This window comes from Eschrichtius robustus, chromosome 7 (genome assembly GCF_028021215.1).
Source record: "Eschrichtius robustus isolate mEscRob2 chromosome 7, mEscRob2.pri, whole genome shotgun sequence".
Classification (NCBI taxonomy): Eukaryota; Metazoa; Chordata; class Mammalia; order Artiodactyla; family Eschrichtiidae; genus Eschrichtius; species Eschrichtius robustus.
This window is the reverse complement of record NC_090830.1, coordinates 114,006,443-114,027,841: the sequence shown is the minus strand read 5'-3', so window position 1 is coordinate 114,027,841 and position 21,399 is coordinate 114,006,443. Positions and strand designations below refer to the sequence as shown.

Below are 21,399 nucleotides of genomic sequence, written 5' to 3'. Positions count from 1 at the left end.
TTGCTGAGGGCCAGGCACGTGCTAAGCACTTTGCATACATTTTAGTCATCATTCAAACTGTCCAAGGCCTGTCCTCTTATTACCCTCAGTTTACAGGCAAGAAAATGGAGGCTCAGAGAAATGAGATAATTTGTCCACCAAATTTTCTTACACCACACAAGAGGCAAAGCTAGGATTTAGTACTGGAAGCTGTTAGACACCACCCATTGGACTTGCCTGTCTTTTCTTGCCAGCCTGACCCCCCCCCCCTTGGTTAAAGCTGGAGGGAGATTCCACGTAGAGGCTGGAAGAGGACAAGCCCGCAGTGTTCTGGCCGAGCGTCCCAGCACCCCCGGCCCCCCTCTGCAGCCCAGCTGGCATCTCAGAAGACAGGGCTGGGAGGGGTGGGCCCTTATTTGGGGCTTTGGTGTGCAGCCTGGGAGGGCTGGAATCTATAGCTTACGCCTTTCCCTGCATGGGCCTGGGTGTGAGCTAGGGTGTGGGGGGGTGCCTGCTCTCCGGGGGTGGGCTCTGGCCAAGTGAAACAGGCTGAGGTCACAGGGAGGGGGCAGCCCTCCCGGAGGGAATGCCTGGATGACGTGACTTTGGGGGCGCTGGGGGAGGAGGCCGGCTGTGTGTTTCTCGTCTCACCTCCATGCCTCGGCCAGATGGGAATCGGTGCGGGAAGCCGAGCCAGATGCAGCCTCTGGCAGTCTCCCCTGGCCGCGTGCGCGGCTCTTCTCCAGCCGGCTTGGCAGGCCTCTCCACCTCCTCCCCGAGGGGCCCAGCCAGCAAATGACGTCCTGCAGTCGGCTGTGGCAGAGCAGGGGTCTCCTCTGGCCACGCAGCTTGCAGAGGCAGGGAGAAGCGGGTCAGGGGCCCAAAAGACGTGACCTGGTACCCCCTTCCCTCATCCCAAATGGCTCTGTCTTCTGAGCCAAGTTTTGGGGAGGGAGGGGAGGTTTATAAGGTTTGCTGTCAGATCTGGAGCCTGGGAGCTAAGAGAACATAAAACAAAGCCTCTGACTTCGACTGCTTGGTCCCTCTCCTTTTGCAAAGCTGCTTATGCTTTCTCTGCATTGACAGTCTCTAGGTGTCAGTCATACTTTGCACTGTCCACCAGTGAGCAGCAAAGCACCCCGTGCCCTGCCAGGGCCTGGGTCTACCCGCTCCCAACTCTGAGCTCTGTCCCAGTCATTCCATGTCATCCTGACTGTGGGCCATCTGGGATCCTAGAAGCTTTGGGGAGGGATTTCTCAGTCTCCAAGTGTCCCTTCCCAGACCCCATTTCCCTGCCCTGGTTCTCATCACCAGCCTGCTGGTGCCTGCCCCTGGCTCAGGGACCCCTCTGTTCTCCTGGGCTCCTCCATCCTCATCTCTTCCTCCCTCGCTCCTTAGATCTCCCCACACCTGTCCTTCCGTCCTTCTCCAATCCCCAAACCATTCCAAGTTTCTCACCCAAAAAACACTTCAGCTTGCCCTCTGTTTCTCTGCCTTCCTCCCTTACAGTGCTCTCCCGCCCCCATCTTTCCCTCCAGCCTCAGAGCCGGGGACTCTTCACTCATCTCCTGCCATCACTGCCTTGGACTTCAGGCTGCAGCCACCCCCGCTGCTCCTGGTTCTCTACCCAGCTCAGGCCATGGTACACCACCCCTCCCAGCTTTTGTCTGTGCCTTTTCTTCTGCTTAAGATTCCCTTCCGCCACCACCGCCCTTGCCCTCACCTCTTTGCTCAGCTTACCTTCTTCATCTTTCACCCTTCACCCCACCTTCAGGATCACCTCCTCCAGGAAGCTGTCTTGGCTTGTTGCTTCTCCTCTGCGTTCCCCCAGGGTCATGTACATTTCTCAGTCTAGCCTCCATAGCAAATTAGCCATTAGTGCCGCTCTTTCTCACAGTCCGGGAGCTTTCTGGGGTCAGGACGATATTTTATTTGACTTTGGGTTGCCAGTGTCTAGTGAGGAGCTTAGCACACAGTAAGCACTTGATACTTCCTTACAGGACTGAACAGAATTTTATCAGACAGAAATGACGTCTTTATTGAGGATCTACCACATGCCCAATATCCTCAGGTATTATAGGGAAAACAAGAGAAGTCAGGATAAAACACTTGCTTTCAAGGAGTTTGTGACCCAGTTGAGGGCAGATCTGGGAACAGGTTCGGGGAATGGCCACATATGAAATTGGCAATCTGGGTCTCTGGTGCTGAAGTGGACGCTGTATCTACGGGGTGCCCTTAAGAGTTTTGGAAAAGGGGGAGAAGACTGTGGGCAGAGAGGCTATGAGGCCTGGAGGGGGGCGAGGGCTGGGTGGGATCAGATGAAAGGAGGCTGGGCCAAACTCCCGGGTCAGGACCATGAGCAAACGGAGAAACATGTTTCTAGAGAAGGTGAGCAGATTCACCTAGTTCTGCGATTACTCTCTGTGGGCGCTTCCAACGTCGGAGTTTAAGTGCAGTTTTAAGCGCAGTTTCCTTATTCTGGAAGCCAAACGGGAGCTGATGGCGTTCCCAGTTTTGCTGCTTGACTGGGAAAGTTTTACTGCACGCCAGGCTCTGCTGGGGCCAGCGAACTCTCCAGGCAAAGAGAGGAGGATGTTTCCGGCTTTGGGTCTTTCTAGTCGTCATTGGAAGAGAACTCGGTCTCTTCTTGCTGAGCCTGGGAAACCAGGTGCATTTTAAGCTAGGCTTTCTCCTTAATCAGCCAGGTACACCTACTATGTGCCAGTGTTGGTGATCTGCACCATGGGGGTCACAGAGGCCCAGGATTCGTTTCCTCCAAGACTAATGGATGTGACATGACCCCTACCTACACAAGCCTGCTGTGTACCAGATGAAGGGGCAGAGGGGGCACCAGGGCTGAGGCAGTCCAGGGAGGCTTCTAGGAGATGGTGGGTCTTGATTGAACCTTGGAGAAATTAGACAGGCTGGAAGCTTAGAGAGATGGAGCCTTTTCTGGCAAGATCTTCTTAACTGAGAGTGACATCTTTTCCCTTCTAATATTTTAAAAACTGCTTTATTGAGATATAATTCGCATACTATACAATTTACCCATTTAAAGCATACAATTCAGTGGTTTTTAGTATATTCCCAGATAATGGGTAACCATCACCACAGTCAACTTCAGAACATTTTCACCATCCCCAAAAGTAACCCCATTAGCAGTTGCTCCCCATTTCCCCCAGTGTTGCCACCCCCAGCCCTCAGCAACCACTAATCTAGTTCTGTCTCTATAGATTTGTCTATTCTGGGAATTTCGTATAAATGGAATCATATAATATGTGGTCTTTTGTGTCTGGCTTCTTTCACTTAGTGCGATGTTTTCAAGATTCATCCATGTTGTAGCATATATTGGTACTTTATTCCTTTTTATTATTGAATAATATTTCATCATATGGCTGTGATACATCATTTTGTTTATCCATTCATTAGTTGCAGAACATTTGGGTTGTTTCGACTTTTGGGTTATTATGTAATATATATATAATATTTTGTAATACAGTGCTGCTATGAACATTCACATAGAAGTTTTGGTGTGGACATGAGTTTTCATTTCTCTTGGGTAGATACTTTGGAATGCAATTGCTGGGTCATATGGTAACTCTATGTTTAACCATTTGAGGAACTGCCAGACTGTTTTCCAAAGCAGCTGCACTATTTTGCATTCCCACCAGCAACGTATGGAGGTTTTAATTTCTCTACATCCTCGCCAACACTTACTATTATCTGTCTGTTTGATTATAGCCATCCTAATGGATGTGAAATGGTACTTTGTTATAGTTTTGATTTGCATTTCCCTGATGGCTAATGCTGTTGAGCATCTCTTCTTGTGCTTATTGGCCATTTGTATATCTTCTTTGGAGAAAAGTCTACTTGGATCCTTTGCCCATTTTTAAGTTGTGTTATTTGTCTTTTAGAGTTAAAAGAGTTCTTTATATATTCTAGATACAAGTCCCTTATCATATACATGGATTGCAAATATTTTCTCCCATTCTGTAGACTGTCTTTTCACTTTCTTGCTGGTGTCTTTTGAAGCACAAAAGTATTTAATCTTGATGAAGTCCAATTTATCTATTTCTTTTTTTTTGATTGCTATAATTTTAGTGTCATATCTTAGAAACCGTTGACTAGTCCAAGGTCATAAAGATTTGCAACTTTGTTTTCTTCTAAGGCTTTTATAGTTTTATCACTCACATTGAGGTATTTGATCCATTTTGGGTTAATTTTTGTATATGATGTGAGGTAGGGCTCCTTTCCAATTTTGGACTGAGTCAAACTGAGATCCCACCCACCTCCCCAGCTGGCGAGTAGTACTTTGCTCTTTGCATTTAGATCTCAGCTCAAACATTTTCTCCGGAGAGAAGCCTTCCCTGACCATCTGTCTGAATTAGCCACCTCCCCTGCAGTTAGTTGTGGTCACTGCATTGCATTTTATTGGACCATCAGAAACAATCATGTGTGTGTCCGATGCTCCATGAGGACAGACTGTCTGGCTCACTGCTGGTGTGTCCAGCACCTAGTGCAGAGCCTGACACTCAGCTGGTGCTCAGGACGATTTTTTGTGAGTGGAAGACTTTTTGGTAAAGGAGCTGTATTCCCAGTGGATTTTGCTAACTTTCTAAGTGTTGCTGGCCTCCTGGAGTTGGAAGTTAGAGGGCTGAGTGGAAAGGGGTTTCCCAGCAATATCACAGCAGACAGGTGGTCACTCATCTCCTGCCCTGATGGTCCCATTACTTCACAAGACAGCCCCTTCCATCCTTGGGCAGCTCTGGTTGACAAGTTCTTCCTGACTTTGGGCAAGACCTGCTTTTCCATCATTTACACTCACTGTCCCCCACCTTCCTTTGGGTACAACTGGAGCTGACCCTCCCGTACTGACAGTCCTTTAAATATTTGAAACCAGCTGTTGTGTGTCCCTTAAATGCCTTCTCTGGGTTCGGCACCTCTAATTCTTTCCGCTCTTCCTCCTGGAGGTGAAAAGGGCTGGACTCTGACCCCTGAGTCACTGATATAGGCCCCATGGAGGTGGGGACAGCCACAGGCTGCCGAAGAAAGTGAAGGCACAGCCACAGCTCACGACAAATGAACCCCCGTCTCCTTGTTTTCTTTTCCCCATTTGAGCTGGTGAATTCCAAAACTGGAGGCAGAATTTTGAGAAAAAGCACTGAATACAAACTCCCTAACCGGACCTCTTGAAGGCAGAGCTGACTCTTACTAGCGCAAATTACACTATAATACTGCTTTCTACTTAAAGAGTATTTTTTTCAGCTAGTCCAGTGGTCTTTTTGGTATTGGTCCACCTTGAGTGGTTCTCAACCTGTAACAACCTGTAGACTTACCTGGGAGCTCTGAAAACTACCAATGTCCACCCCAACTTCCTGGATTCTAATTTAAATGGTATACAGTAGGGTTGGCAGGCAGTATTTTTTATATATATAAATTTATTTATCTATTTTTGGCTGCATTTGGTCTTCGTTGCTGCTTGCAGGCTTTCTCTCTAGTTCTGTGAGCAGGGGCTACTCTTCATTGCGGTGCGCGGGCTCTAGGTACACGGGCTTCAGTAGTTGTGGCTCGCGGGCTCTAGAGCGCAGGCTCAGTAGTTGCGGCACGCGGGCTTAGTTGCTTCGCGGCATGTGGGATCTTCCCGGACCAGGGCTTGAACCTCTGTCCCCTGCATTGACAGGCAGATTCTTAACCACTGCACCACCAAGGAAGTCCCAGCTGGCAGTATTTTTAAAGCACTCCAGGTGATGGTATATGTAGACAGAGTTGCAGACTTTGGCTTCAAGAGCTCAACATTGAAGTTGAAATCCCCTACAGCTACCCAAGAATGAGCACATATTGGATGTTGGCAGAATATCTAGGAGCTGGCACTAGCCAGAGGACAGGCTAAGAGAACACAATTGTTTTGTAAGATGGAAATCTTATTTTAAATTTTGAAAGCCAGGGCTCCCCTGGTGGCTCAGTGGTTAAGCCAATGCAGGGGACACAGGTTCAAGCCCTGGTCTGGGAAGATCCTACATGCCGTGGAGCAACTAAGCCCATGCGCCACAACTACTGAGCCTGTGCTCTAGAGCCCGCGAGCCACAACTACTGAGCCCGTGTGCCACAACTACTGAAGCCCGCATGCCTAGAGCCCGTTCTCCACAGCAAGAGAAGCCACCACAATGAGCAGCTCGCGCACCACAACGAAGAGTAGCCCCCACTCGCTGCAACTAGAGAAAGCCCACGCGCAGCAACGAAGACCCAACGCAGCCAAAATTAAATAAATAAAATAGATACAACATTAAAGAAATAAAAAATGTTTAAAAAAAATAAATTCTGAAAGCCAGACGTAGTCAAAAGAAATAAAATAATAGAGAAATGTATAAAGTGAAACTATTCGGTTTCTCCTTAACCCAAGTAACCACGATTATCAGTTTGTTACATTTTTCCAGATATGTAAAATGTACACGTATGTGCTCATGCACAAACCCCCATACACACCTCCCCCGAAATCTAATTGTATTGTATACATACTGTTTTGTAATCTATTTTTTTCTTTTCTCGATATACTGTGAATATTTTCCCTTAATGACACAGAAAGAGCCCCCTTATCTTTAACAGGTGTATGAATCATAATTTATTTGACCATTTTTTAAATCGATAGACAGTCAACATTCCTTATTTTTTGCTGTTCCAAACAGCACTGCATGAACATCTTTATGTATATAAACACACACACACACACACATAGACACACACATAGACACACACACATAGACACACACATCCACACACTTGTGTGGATAAATTCTTAGAGGTAAAATTGCTGAGTCAAAGGGAATGCTGGTTTGGGGCAGATATTGCCAAAATGCTCTCCAAAAAGATTGTTCCAGTCTACCCCATGCAACAAAATTCCTAGTGACAGCAATTCTCCTTGTGTCAAAAGTCGAGCTTTGCTGAGCACAGCAGAGAGGAAGGTGTGAGTGTGTCAGATGGCGGGGAGGAAAAGGTGGGGTCACTTCCCCTGCAGGCTGTGTGTGAAGGAGGCCGCTGGCCTCTGGCCTTGCCTGCCTGCTGTGTTTCCCAGGAAGAGGAAACCAAGCTGTGTGTGTTAACCTTTGCCTTGCTCCCCAGGGTGTGACGGGGGAACGGGGCATGGTCACAGGATGTGTGTGTCCAGGTCAGCAGGCCTGGGTCAGTCATTGATTTGGGAGCGTGTGGGGCTAGAATCCTTCTTTCCAACCCTTTCCTAGATCCGCTGGGCTGCGTCCATGCCCCCTTGGAAGCCCAGGAGCGTGATCCTTTCTGTGGTTCGGGAGAGCATATGTTTGTTTAAGGTTTCCAGGACTCTAGCTCCTGAATGTCAATATGCGTCTAGAGTTTTTCTCAGTGTCCACAGTAGGGAGAGCCTCCTTCCTCTAGCCTGGACACCCCGCCACCCTCTCTGGGCTCCCGGGCATTACCCAAGACATCCATGCCCACCGATTGCTGGGCCTCTCCATTGGAGCACCTGCTGATTCAAGGTGGTCAGACACATTTTCTCTGATAAGCTGGCTCAGGAACAGAGGGAGCTGGCAGGGCTGGAGGGAGGGAGGTACAGAGGTTCAACCACATGCCCTCAGGTACTCTAGAGAGCGAGCAGTGGAGACCACACCCAGAGCCCTAGAAACCCCAATGCCTTCCTTTCTTGACTCTGGGCTCATTGGTGTCTCCAGAAACTTCTAGGGAAGAGGCTAAAACTCCAAGAGTGCAGAAGACTGTGCTAGGCACTTTGAAGGGGATGGTGGGGAAGAGAGGTGACGTTTATTGAGCAGCTACAGTGTCCCAGGCACTGTGGTTGTGCTTTGCTTGTGTTCTCATTAATCTTCACAGTGAAGCAGGTGTTACCACCCCCATTTTATAGATGGGGAGTGGAGGCTCAGAGAGAGTAACAGCTTTTCATGTAGTCAATCAGATTTTTTTTTTTTTTTTTTTTTTTTTTTTTTTGCCACGCCATGAGGCATGCGGGATCTTAGTTCCCCCACCAGGAATCGAACCCATGCCCCCTGCAGTGGAAGGGTGGAGTCTTAACCACTGGACCGCCAAGGAAGTCCCTAGCCAATCAGATTGATTCTAAACTGTGCAAAATAGAGTGCTGGTCCCCTTAGAGGGCTCCTTACCCCCCTGCCTCAGGGTGGCCTCAGTACTGACTGATGGGTCACCTACACGTGGAGCAGCCAACTGACAGAGCAAATCCTTGTGGCAGGGGCTCTGCCTGGCTCCGGGCAGTCTGGTGTAGTTATCAAAGAGGACGAAGTGGTCAGGCTACAGCAGTCAATACTGCATTTGGACCTGAGCTCCATCACCTGCCATGGGACCTCAGGTAGATCAGTTATTTCTTGAGGTCTCTTCATTTGTCAACTGGAGACAATAACAACACTTTCCTCACAGAATCAATGTAAAGATTAAGTGAGATCATCTGGATAAAGTGCTTAGCAAGGCCTGGAATGCAATAAGTGATCAATAAAGGGACGTGGCTATTATTTTTGTTCCTAATGAAACCACTAGTTCCTGCATTTAAGAAAAAGGTTTGTAAAAAACTGGCTCTTCCTGCTGTTTCTGTCCTAGTTCTGGTGACTATAAGGACAGAGCTTCGACAGCTGAATCGTTTTTAAGGTCCACATAGGGTTTGTAAATCCTGGGAGCTCCTACTTTGCACACTCATTTCCTGTCCAGGAAACATGAAAAAAAAAAGAAGAAGAACAAAAGCCTCCGACCCCGAGGGGCTTGCTACAGCCCGTCCATCCTTTCAGCGGGGTGCTCCTGAGGATGGCCATTGTTTTCCCAGCCCTGGGCAGCACAGTTATTTTTGCTCTTCTACTTTCCCAGGCCAGGCTTGTTATTAGTAGTGGGATGTGTGTGTGTGTGTGTGTGTGTGTGTGTGTGTGTGTGTGTGTGTGTGTGTGTGTGTGTGTGTGTGTGTGTGTGTGTTACCCTGCCCGTCTGTGTCCCTGTTTCTCACATCCTGCTCCCCTCCTACTCCTATTCCTGGTGTCATGATCCAAGTCTCAGGGCAAATGGAAAGAAGTCAGTTCACCCCCTCCCTCTTCCTGAGTATCTAAATAGCAAAGGTTCACTGGGCGCCTTCCATGTGCCAGGCCCTGTGCTGGGCGCCCCCATGTGCTTCATCACATTTAACGGGAAGATCCCTTTATAAACCACACTTTGCAGCTAAGGAGACCCTGACTCAGAAAGGCTAAGACACATGCCCAAGCCCACACAGCAGAGAAATGTTGAAGCTAAAATTTAAATCCATCAAATGCTTTCAAAGCCGTCTTCCTCCTCCACGATGCCAGTGCTGCCTTTGGTCCTTTCTGAGCCTCACTTTTTGACATCCCATCACTCCATCTTATACTGTTTCCCTACTTGGTTTGTCAGTGTGAGTCTGGCTGCCTCAGCTGAGCTGTAAGGGCCTGGAGGTCAAGGACTTTGCCTCATCTTTAGAGTGGCACAAAACCAGGCACCAGGCAAGCACTCACTCGACATTAGCTGGTTACTTCGTTCCTTCACTTACTTAGGGGACATTAAATGAGTGCGTCTTAGGTGTAAAGTGTCTTGCTGGGCGTTAGGATGCCATAATCTGCCTTCAGGGAGCTTGTGTTCTAATGGGGAGATACAGGGTTAGATCACAAATCCTGACAACAGCCCCAAAGTGAAGTAACCACTGTTATCCCCATCTTGCAGAGGAATAAATGGAGACACCAGCAATATGGAAGCTTCCTCCAAACCCTCTTGCGTATGCATTGCCCTCCAAATTAAATAAACAATCGAGGCCCATGATTCATGCAAACGATGGCAGGCACTGAGTGTGATGAGACTAAACTCTTGAAGGTGTTTGATACAGTTTAAGAGCCTGCTGAGTATCCCCTCCTCCAAATCCCCTTAAAAGCCCTTTTTCCAAATGCAAATCAGAACCACAATGAGGTATCACTTCACACCTGTCAGAATGGCTATTATCAAAAAGACAACAAATAAGTGTTGGCGAGGATGTGGAGAAAAGGGAACACCTCATGCATCGTTGGTGGGGATGTAAATTGGTGCAGACGCTTTGGAAAGCAGTGTGGAGGTTCCTCAAAAAATTAAAAATAGAGCTACCATATGATCCAGCAATTCCACTTCTGGGTATTTATCTGAAGAAAACGAAAACAGTAATTAGAAAAGATACATGCACCCTTATGTTCATTGCAGCATTATTTACAATAGCCAAGATAGGGAAGCAACCTAAGTGCCTATCAACAGATGACTAGATAAAGAATATGTTTTATATATAAATACACACACACACACACACACACACACACACACACATATATATAAAATGGAATGTTACTCAGCCGTAAAGAGAATGAAAAAATATATAATATATAAATATAATATATAATATAAATAAATATATAATGTAAATTAATGTAATATATATTGGATTTCCATATGATGTTATGGAAAAACCCGAACGAACCCTTTGGCCAACCCAGTATTTACTCAGCCATAAAGAGGATGAAAATGAAATCTTACCATTCGTGACAACATGGATGGACCTAGTGGGTATTATGCTAAGTGAAATAAGATGGAGAAGGACAAATACTGTATGATTTCACTTATATGTGGAATCTAAAAAACAAACAAAACAATGAACAAACAACAGAAACAGAGTCATAGATACAGAAAACAAACAGGTGGTTGCCAGAGGGGAGGGGATGGGGGGAGGAGAAAAATAGGTGAGAGAGATTAAGAAGTACAAACTTTCAGCTACAAAATAAATGAGTCACAGGTATGAAATTACAGCATAGTAAATATAGTCAATAATTGTGTAATACCTTTGTATGCTGACAGATGGTAACTAGACTTATCGTGGTGATAATTTTGAAATGTGTAGAAATATCGAATCACTGTATTGTGTACCAGGAAGTAAAATAGTGTTGTAGGTCAATTATACTTCATAAACAAACAAACTCATAGAAGAAGAGATCAGATTTCTAGTTACCAGAGAAGGGTAGGTGGAGGGGGAATTGGATGAAAGGTACAAATTCCCAGTTATAAGATAAATAACTACTAATGATATAATGTGCAACATGATCAATGTAATTAACACAGCTGTACGTTTTATATGAAGGTTGTTAAGAGTAAATCCTAAGAGTTCTCATCACAAGGAAAAGCATTTTCTATTTCTTTGATGTTATATCCATATTACATGATGGATGTTCACTACACTTCCTGTGGCAGTCATTTCATGATGTATCTAAGTCAAATCATTAGGCCGTACACCTTACATTTATACCGTGTTGTATGTCCATTATAGCTCAATGAAACTGGAAGGAAAAAAGCTCTTTTCCGGCCACACACCCTGGCTCTGGCAGAGCCTTTCTGAGGTTTGCTTCTGCTGCGTTTGCTGTGACTGCTCCATAAACATGAGGTCCAGAGGGAGCCTGAATGGGGTGCTCTGAGGTCTGAAAGGCTCTACCACCTGGTCATTAACCCTGTAGTGAATCTGTGTGTGTGTGTGCTGGCGTGGAGGTGACCCCCCAAGTCCAGACTTCTAAGTGCTGCTTGTTCCCCATATTTGCAGTGTCACTACCCTATCCACCCCAAGAACAACCACCCACCCCAGAGGAAGTGTCAGAATTTTAAAGGACCACAACCCAAGGGTGCTCAGAAACTTTATTCAGGTGGCCACAGGCCATTGAACTTAATTTTGCTGGCAGGGTTTTGGGTTGGCAAAGACCTTTGCACTGAACCGGATGTATTTTATATTCTGCCCCTTGGCCACTGGGGATTTGCTTCTGCAGTGGGGCGCAGTCCCCAAGTGTTGCTGCTAGCGACCTCTTTGGTTCTTCAAACCCAATGGATTTTCACTCATTAGCCAGCCAGTTGTATTTCAGTGTGCCCAGCGGACGGGCAGGCCCAGGGCACCTCAGGGGGTCGGGGAACACAGTTGCTGCCCATGGGGAGACCTGGGAGGACATAGTCACCCACGTGAAATAGACAGGGACACAGCATGTGTCCAGTGCTGGGTCATTCTGAGCCAACAATTAGTAAACAAAGGCAGATCTAATAACTGGCTAGTTGTGAAAAACAGACTATGAGCACCACAAGAGATGGCCCCAGACTTGCTAGGCTGGTGGGCCCAGATCAGATGATGAAATCCGGGGAGCTTTCGATTTGGGTGCAGCCAAGTGTTGTCAAGATGGGTCTTTGATACCGGGGCCCCTGCTGCTTATCAGTAGGGGGGTCAGTGGGCCCCAGCAGGGAGGAGAAGGGGCATCAGCCCAGCATTTGGTGGAGCCACTTGCTCTGGGAGTAGCAGCCCTGGGGTCCTCTGCCCTGCTGGGTGGTCTGCATCTTGAGGATCAGCCCAGCCTAATTTGGGACTCCCCTGCCCGTGATAGGACTTAGTACATGGGGCCCTTTGAATAGAAGGTTAGAGCCTATTGGTACCTTAGGGTTGCCATCATCTTCTTGGGGAAGAACGTGATAAACTTCTCCAGTAAGAAGCCAGAGCAGCGATCATGTCCCTAAATGTAAACTCCCCTTTACTGGCTGTTGGAATGTGTTCATTCAGACTTCTGAACAGTCCATCTCAAACATTAAGCATCCCTCCATCTAGAAGATTTGGGGAAGTTGAGGAGCTGGGTCCTGAGAAGATACCGTAACCTCAAGGGCCCTGGAAAGCACTGACAACCTACCCAGGGGACAAGGTGCTGTGTCCTGGCCAGAACCATTCTGTATGCATTAGAAGGAGGTGCTCCTTTATCTGTGTGCCTGCAGCCTGGAGCCAGGGTGCACAGTTTGGGATGCAGAGGATAGGCTAGATTTCGACCCCTACTTGTCCCGGGCAGTCTTTGGACAGTGAGCAACTTATATAACTGTACGTGATGGCCCTAGTCCTAGCCAACTGGTCCCACCCTGTGTTGCTGTGAGCCGGTGAAGGAAGATTGTCATTGAGTTTCCATTTGGCCTGGGGCCAGGGGCAGCTGGCAGGGGTCCAGGGGAAAAAGGCCTCCTTAGTAAACTGAGCCACAGTGCCACAAAGATAGAGGATTTCCCCCACGGTTCCTAACTCCTTGTCTCTAACTGTACTTTTCATCAGTACAGGGAGCAATGGGTACTTACTGGCACTTTCTAATTAAACAGGGGCAGGTCCCAGGACTTCTAGGAATGATTAGGCAGTAATTTTGGGTCGTTAATTGGTCACAGCCCAGGTTTGATCATGGACCTCCCTCCATGGAAACTGGGCTGGGCTTCATTCTCAGTGCTCTGGCGTTGAGCTGTGGGTCTGAGTTGCATCAAGGCCATTTCCTTGTTGAAAGGAGCAGGACTTGGAAGTCTCAGAAGCCTCAGACATTTCTGGGCCTAATGAGCTGAGCAGATGGAAGGCAGCCCAAGATGGCCTTGGGGTGGGTGGGCTGGCGGGACCGAGGCGTTGTGGAGTTTCTGTAGTTGTGTCTGTGGTGGAGATCCTCCTCGGAAGAGGGTGAGCGTGGCAGGTGAACTTGAGACTCTGGGGCTTCCTCTCCGGGGGAGGCTGGATGCAATTTCTAGATGCTTGCCATCTGCCTGAAATGACCAGAGATGGGGTAATAGAATCCATGAGTTTTTAAAATCCAGAAGGAAGGGAAACTCCACCCGGGAAACATAACTCCAAGTAACGTGTGTGGAAGCAGGATGTTTAATTGCAAACCTTTCTTGGAACCAGCTGCTGGGTAACGTTATCTTGGTCGCTCCTGCAGCCAGAGGAGAGTTTATCTGGGCCCCTGACGTAGCCCGGTAAACAGAGCTGGCTTTCTCCAGTGACCTCTGCCCTGTCCCCCTTGCCCTCCACCTGCTCTTTCTCTGCGGTTTATCGCTAGGGGCTCCAGCACACCCAGCTCAGGGAGGCTTGAGAAACTCTGATGTGGGGATGGGGGAGTGTGAGTCGGGCTGGAATTTTGTGTATCCGTTGCTCATCTGGAGTGATCATCTAGGATGGTCAAGGTTTGGAAGAAAGCAGACAAGCGTACAGCCCAGATGAGGGAAAGGGGCCTGGAGGTTGTCCACAGATCCTCTGGGCTTACCTCCGGGGAAGTCTCTGACCGTTTCCTCAGCTCAGGCTTTACACTGTTTTTCCAGGAGGGTAGGCTGGGGGTGGGGCTGGGGGTGGGAGGCTCTGGCAAGTCGCAGAGGTTTGGGAGAACCAGGGGGTGGAGGCTCATTTCCCCACCCCCACATGTAAGTCACCAGAGGCCTGTCTTCCTTGTGGGTTCAGGTCAAGTGTTAGATAGCGACAATGCCCTGTTGTGACTCTTCAACTGTTTTGAATAGTAAAGGAAGAAGGACTTTTCTAGGGCAGGTGTATGCTGGTCATGTGCTGATTAGTCCTAGACTAGGAATTAGGAGGTCTGGGTTCCTGTCTCAGCTCCACCACTAACGGGGTGAGCACACCTGCAATGAAACCAACATAGTGGATCAGGCCCCGTAGCCCTGAAGGCTGTGCCCGTAGAATAGAGGAAGAGCCTGAGGGTCTGAGAGGCTGGGCTGAGGTCTCACAGCCGATGATAAGGAAGGTCCTAAGAGTGAAACCCGGGAGTGGCTGACTCCAGGCTCTGTGCCTTTTCCTTGGCAAATTGCCATCCTCGGTCCTCTGCAAAAGGAAAGGCCTCCCAGCTGCCAGAGGCAGTGAGCCTGTGATTAATTCTCCCGGGAGGTGAAGGGAAGCCCCTAATTACTAGAGAGGATGGAGCATGGGTCATGTTAAGCCCCAGTTAAGCCCTTCCTCTGGGTCCCACTTGGCTGGCCAGGGAGAAAGACTGCTGTCTAATGGCCTGTGAGCGAGTGCAGGCTCTCTCCCGAGAGGGCCCGGTCACTTGGGGCCTCCCTACGGTGCATCTGCCTGGGCAGAGGTCAGGAAGGCAGCACCTGTCGTGCACAGCATCTGTGGGAAGGGGAGATGCAGGTGGGAGGGGAGATGTAGCTGGCAGGAGCTGGGGGTCAGCAGGGGGGATGGGGTGGGCTATAACCCCTGTGAGAAACCCCAGAGCATCCTGCCACTGTCGGTGAAGCCAGTTGTGTATGAGAGTTTCCTCTGTGTCTGTCTGGTTTTGTAGCATTCTTAACCGTTGACCTCTGTCTGGGCCAAGTTCTGTCTCTTCTTGGTCTCAGGCTCTCAGAATTAGCCTTCCTCCCCCATGTTCCTCAAGGGTTGTACAGACTTTTCAGATTACCCAAAACTTTATTTAAAAAATTGCCATTCAGTCCTCATCAAGTAGTTTGATTAAATATCCCCACTCCTGAATTTACATACAGGGAGACAGTCCAGTGTGGTTAAGAGCATAGGGATTAGACTCAGCTGGACCTAGGTTCAATCCTTTGCTCTGTATTTTCCTAGCTGTGTGACCTTGGGCATGTTATTTGGCTTCTCTGAACCTCAACTTCCTCTTGTGCAAAATGGGGATCACAATGGTAGCTACCTCTTGGGCTGAAGATTAAATGAGCTAATGCATATGAGTGCTTTACACTGTGCTGGCACATAGTAACCATTACCTAAATGGTTTCTACAATTTATTGTGTGGGATATATGTTTATATATGATATAAAGCAAAGCATATCCCTATATATTTATTTATGTCAGTTTATTTTGGGCTTGTGAGGATAGGGATGGCCTTTTCACTTTATGGTCTTTCTTAATTGGGATCACATAAAACGTGTCATATCATAAATACCCCATTTCAGGGTGGCAACATTCAGCTGTATTTGCTTTGCTTTATAGCGCTCTCCTTGGGTGTGTTTCAGAACAAACACTCCACACGGCACGAGGCTGACTCTGTGACTTAGAGATCGGAGGGGAGAAGGGACTAGATTCAGAGCTCATTTCTTTGGCTGTTAACTGAGCAGCCAAACATAAAGCCTCATACTCCTGTGTGCAGAATCCTTGCTATGAAGTAAATGTTTGTGCCTTCCCCCTCCCCTCCCCCCAAATCCACATGTTGAAGCCCAGATCCCCAGTATGATGGTGTCTGAGGTGGGGCCTTTGGGAAGTAATTAGGTTCAGGTGAGGTCACAAGGATGGAGCCCCAATGATGGGATTAGTGCCCTTATAAGAAGAGGAAGGGACTAGAGCTCACTCTGTCTTCAGCATGTGAAGACACAACAGAAGGTGGCCATCTGCAAGCCAGGAGGAAGGTTCCACCAGGAACCTTGATCTGGGACTTCCAGCTTCCATGACTGTGGGAAATAAATGTTGTTGTCTAAGTCACCCATCTATGGAATTATGTTTTAGCAGCCTGAGCAGACCAAGAGAGCCCTGCTCCAGGCATGTGGTGAAGTCAGCCACTCTGATGCCAAGGTGTCCAAATGCTCCTTCTCTTTGCTAATAATATTCCCTCCTTCTCACAGTGGCTGCAACCCTGACCTCTCTGGCCACTTTGTTCTCGTCTCTGATGGAGTCCCCTCAGACCTCCTGAATCAGAATTGCTAGGCAGAGTCCCGGGAATATGGGTTTTTAGGGAGGTCCGCAGGTAATTCTGGTGGACGGGGCATCCTGGCCGGGGAACCAGTGCTGTGACCTACAGCAGCTCATTCTCCTCTGAGGGAGGAAGCAGGTGGAGGTCTCGCCCACGTCTTAACCCTGGGTTGCCCTCCCTTAACGCTGTGCTTGGAGACATCACAACAGGCACTGTGGGGAAGTTCAGCGGAGTAGCCCTGAGGTTGTGTGAGGGGACCCTCCCTCTAACAGAAGCCTCTCCCAGGAAGGCATGTCTTTGGTGTGGGTTCAGATAAGAGGGACAGAAATGGTGGGAAAAATAGGACAGATTGTGTGGGCCTGGGACTTTCTCTCCTTCTCCAGTTTGGAGTCCCACCCACCTCCTGGGCTAAGTGAGCCTTCCAGAGTGGCCTGAGGCAGTAGTCCAGAGCCTGATTGAGCACTGGGAACTGGGGTGACATTGGGAATGAGGTCCTGAAATGCCTTCATTTCAGAAAAGTTTACAAATCTTCCATATGCTAATTTCTCTCCTGTAAGTCTACCTCTCATCCAGAAGGTCAGTTTGGTTGTTCAATGGAGCAGAATGGTTTCTGAGCACCCACTCAGTGCCAGACGCAGAGCTAAGACTTAGGGATACTGGGATGAACCACACATCTCTGAAATGCTTACAGTCTCCTGAAGTGGGTTCAGAGTGTGTTCTGAGGATCAACTGTGGCAGAATAACCTGGAGTGGTTTGTTTAAAACATAGATGCCCAATTTCAACAAATGTACCACTCTGGTGAGGGATCTTAGTAATGGGAGAGGCTGTGCATGTGTGGGGGCAGGGATATATGGGAACCCTCTGTACCTTCTGCTCAGTTTTTCTGTGAACCTAAAACTGCTCTATAAAAATTGTTAAAAAAAATAAAATGTAGATGCCTGATCCTCCAAAACCCAGGACTACTTATGCAGAATTTCAGAGGGTGGGGTCCTGACATCTGCAGTTTTGGAAGGCCCTTTGCAGAATCTCATTCACCGTAAAGTTTGAGAACCAGTGGAAAAAAGCTACTTATATTTTTAAACAACCCCAAATTTATGTTCATTGTATAAAATACACATAAACAAGAAGAAGAAAATTAAAACCACTTGTAACCCTACCCTCCTAAGATAATCATCCTTAGCATTTTATTGAATACCCTTCTAGATGTGTGTGTGTGTGTGTGTGTGTGTGTGTGTGTGTGTGTATTTAGACACATGTGTATCATCCACGTGTACCTGACACTGTGCTAAAGCCCTGGGGACAAAGATGAGAAAAAGAATGGTCCTGGCGTGGAACACCCACAGTCATGTTAAATGATGCCTGGCACAGCTTGAGGCCCTGCTTTAGTCACCCACTCACCTGCTCTTACCTTTTCCCCACAGGTATACATCATTAACGTGACCTGGTCCGACTCCACGTCCCAGACCATCTACCGGAGGTACAGCAAGTTCTTTGACCTGCAGGTGAGTGGGTCTGAGCTCAGATGGTGCCTGCTTCCACATGAAGTGGCCTGAGTGTCTGGTGGGTTGTCCTCTCTCATGTCCGCACTCATCCAGAGAATCCCCTTCACAAGCTCTCAGGGTCAGAGTCTAGGCAGAGCAGAGGGACAGAGGAGGGAACCTCAGCGGTCAAGCTGGGTTGGGCTCAGTCTTGGATGATGCAGGCATATACTTGGGGCTTTGTTGGCTTCCTCAGATGGTCTTAACAGTCATGCTTTGTCACCCTCCTTCGTCTGGAGGGTGGGAAACCAGGGCGGAAAGACGGGAGGTTGGCCGTGGGTGCTGTGTACTTGAGCAGACATGTGTCTATAAACATCCAGGGTGAGACACAAGCCACCACATCATTGCAGACAAAGAAAAGCAAACACACAGAAAAGACTGAAACAGAAAATAAGCAGTTTCTTGAACTACAGACACAAATGGGGCATACCACTGTGTCTGTCTAACCAAATAAGGCTCTTATCTCCCTGTTTGTACAAGTGTATGATATGTGTGTCTCTCTAACATACCCAGGCATGTCACACAGGGGGATGGTAGCATGGATCCACAACTCCATTGTAGACACCTCCCTTGATGCCAACTAATTTGATTAGGCCTCTTTAGGTTACAAGTAATAGTTTTACACTCATACTGGCTTAGACAAAGAGGAGAATTGGTTGGAAGGATATACCAGGGAAGCTTATGCAGTCAACCAGATGGTGGAAAAGGGAGAGAGGCAGTGGCTTCAGGAACACCTGAAACCAGGGCTGCTCTCCCTCTGTCTTGTCTTGGCTTCTCTCTGGGCACTGTCATCAGTAGTTCAGCTGTCAGTAGCTCCCAAATTTCATATATTGTGGTTCCCAACAGCAGAGAGACTGACTCTCTGCCAGTTCCAAATCGAAAAATCCCAGGCAAGACTCTGATTGGCCTGACTTGGGTCAGGTGCCCTCTCTGCACTAATCACTACAGTCTAGGGTAGACAGACATGAACACAGACATGGCCACTAGGGGGCCCACCCCTGTTTATCAGAGGCAGGCACCAGACAAGGCAGAATCATTGAGAGTTGGGCAGCAACCCTTCCTATACCAGGAAGGGAAAGCTGAAAGTTTCCAGATTCTTCCTTAGGGCTATGAGCCTGATTTAGGCCTATAAAAACACAAAGAAGAGACATCCACTGCTGGCCCTCACAACCAAGGTCCACTCCTTCCTTTGCAGGCCTCTGGTGGTGAGTCATCTTGGAGAGGCCAGGCTAGCATGTTTGCCTCCAAGTACCTGACTTTATCCCACTGTCCTTATGGCTCTATCTATGAGATGAGCCAAAGGTGCGCCAGCTCCCTGCATTACAGATCCTCTCTTAATCTAACAATGTGGGATTGAAAGCCACACCTTACCCTCCTGCCTTCTTCCTCTTCCCCCATCAACTCCTGTCCAGTCTCTTCGTGTCCTTCCGGCGTAAACTGTTGGGATTTGCTGATACCCCATCAATGGGTGTAGTGTGCTGGACAGGAAATGATCACTTAGTTGGGGAGAGGGAACCCTGAAAGGACTCATTGATGAGCCAGAGGGAAACTCTCAAATCAGAACTTTTCTTCCCCCTCTTTTCTGTTCTATTCCCCTACCCCCTCCCTAGTTACAGAATCTCACAGGAAAGGAATGCTGCTCCCCCAACTTCTCCCTTGCCTGGAGGGCTCATTTCCTGTGTGTTGAGAGGGGACACACGGCATGAAGCAACTTGTACGATGCGCTGGCCCTAGTCATGAGCATGGCCAGGCCTGTCCATGTGGGTCATTGTTACCCTGTAGAGGCAGTTTGGAAAGGGGTTGGGATGGTTCTTTGGAATTTAACCTTTCAACCAAGCATTTTTGGGAACCCATTTTTCAGAACTTGACATGATGACTTGTAGTGGCCTTCATTTTAGAAAGCCTTTCTTATTTATCAGGATCTCTGATTTTAATATGGCATTCCTATGGAGGAAGAACAAATGGCATTGCTAATTCCGTCTGTGGTCACTGGTGGCCCTCAGAACTCAGCTTGGAGCTTAGGCACTGGAGACACATTGCCTGGGACCAGTTACTGGCTCTGTCACTCTGTAACTCCAGAGAGGTTCCTTCCTTAGCTTCTCCATTTTCTCATCTGTAGAATGAAGGTTCAAATGGTACCCACCCAGCAGGGTTGTTGTGAGGATGAAATGAGCAAATCCATGTTTTCCCCGACACATGGTTGTCTAGTGAGTTACTTGGTGTTAACAGGTGACAAGGATGCTGGGCTGCCTGGCTGAAGGGTCTGGGGGCTTAGTACCTCCTGTCATGGTGTTGCTTTCTTGTTTTCATCCCTTGGCTTCACTCTGCTGAGTTGCTGCTCAGTGCCCAGGCCTGTGTCAGAGTGTTCAGAGTCCCACAGGCTCTCTCTGGAGCTTGCCACTGGGACAGGACGGAGTGGGTTGGGAGTAGGGGTGTGACCCGTAGAGCACTATTCTCAGAATCCTTTTGCTCCTCCCCTTTTGGGCTGAGGCCCACTTTGGAACCCTGGAAGTACTGTGCCGACTAAGCCAGCCTGGGGAAAGCTGCCTAACTGGCTTTACTAACTCATGGTCCTGGCCTTTCTGGGGACTGTATACTTTTTTTTAATATAAGTATATCCCATATATTGCAGGAGATATACTAAAAAGTTATTCATTGGGACTTCCTTGGCGGTCCAGTGGTTAAGAATCAGTGCTTCCACTGCAGGGAGCACGGGTTTGATCCCTGGTCAGGGGAACTAAGATCCTGTATGCCACATGGTGCAGCCAAAAACAAATTTTTTTAAGTTATTCATTGTTTATTTGAAATTCCTGTTTTATCCTTTGTCCTGTATTTTTCACTTGCTAAATCTGGCAGCCTTAGCCTGGCTGTGCATGGCAAGGGTGGAAGTATAAAGATGAGGAAGCCAGGCTGGCTCGCAGTAAGAGTGAATTGGCCTTTGCCAAGGCCTCCACCACATTTGCACTTTTGCAGGGCAGAAGTGGCACAGGCTGAGGGACACTCATTTGAGAAGGACAAGGTCCCTTCCTCCTAGGAGTCTGTATCTAGTGGGGAAAATAGACTTTTAAGCAGTTTAGTCCACTGTAGATGAAATAAATACTAGATTGAGGTACAAGTAACATGCCAGGGGATGAAGAGGAAGGAAAGAGCATCCTTCTTGTGAGGGGGCAACTAAGAAGATGCCCATATGTTATTTTTTAATTAATTTATTTATTTATTTTTGGCTGCACTGGATCTTTGTTACTGCACACGGGCTTTCTCTAGTTGCAGCGAGTGGGGGCTCCTCTTCATTGCAGAGCGCGGGCTTCTCATTGCGGTGGTTTCTCTTGCTGCGGAGCATGGGCTCTAGGCACACGGGCTTCAGTAGTTGTGGCATGCGGGCTCAGTAGTTGTGGCTCGCGGGCTCTTGCGCGCAGGCTCAGTA

General features: G+C 48.1%; 1 protein-coding gene across 2 annotated transcripts in view; it reads left to right on the top strand.

Moving 5' to 3' along the window:
* SH3PXD2A (SH3 and PX domains 2A) overlaps positions 1-21,399 on the top strand; it is a 246,525-nt gene that overhangs the window by 33,929 nt on the left and 191,197 nt on the right. For both annotated transcript variants that reach the window (XM_068548499.1, XM_068548503.1), the window contains exon 2: positions 17,859-17,939. In XM_068548499.1, the coding sequence (XP_068404600.1) occupies positions 17,859-17,939 (81 nt within the window). The remainder of the gene's footprint in view (positions 1-17,858; positions 17,940-21,399) is intronic.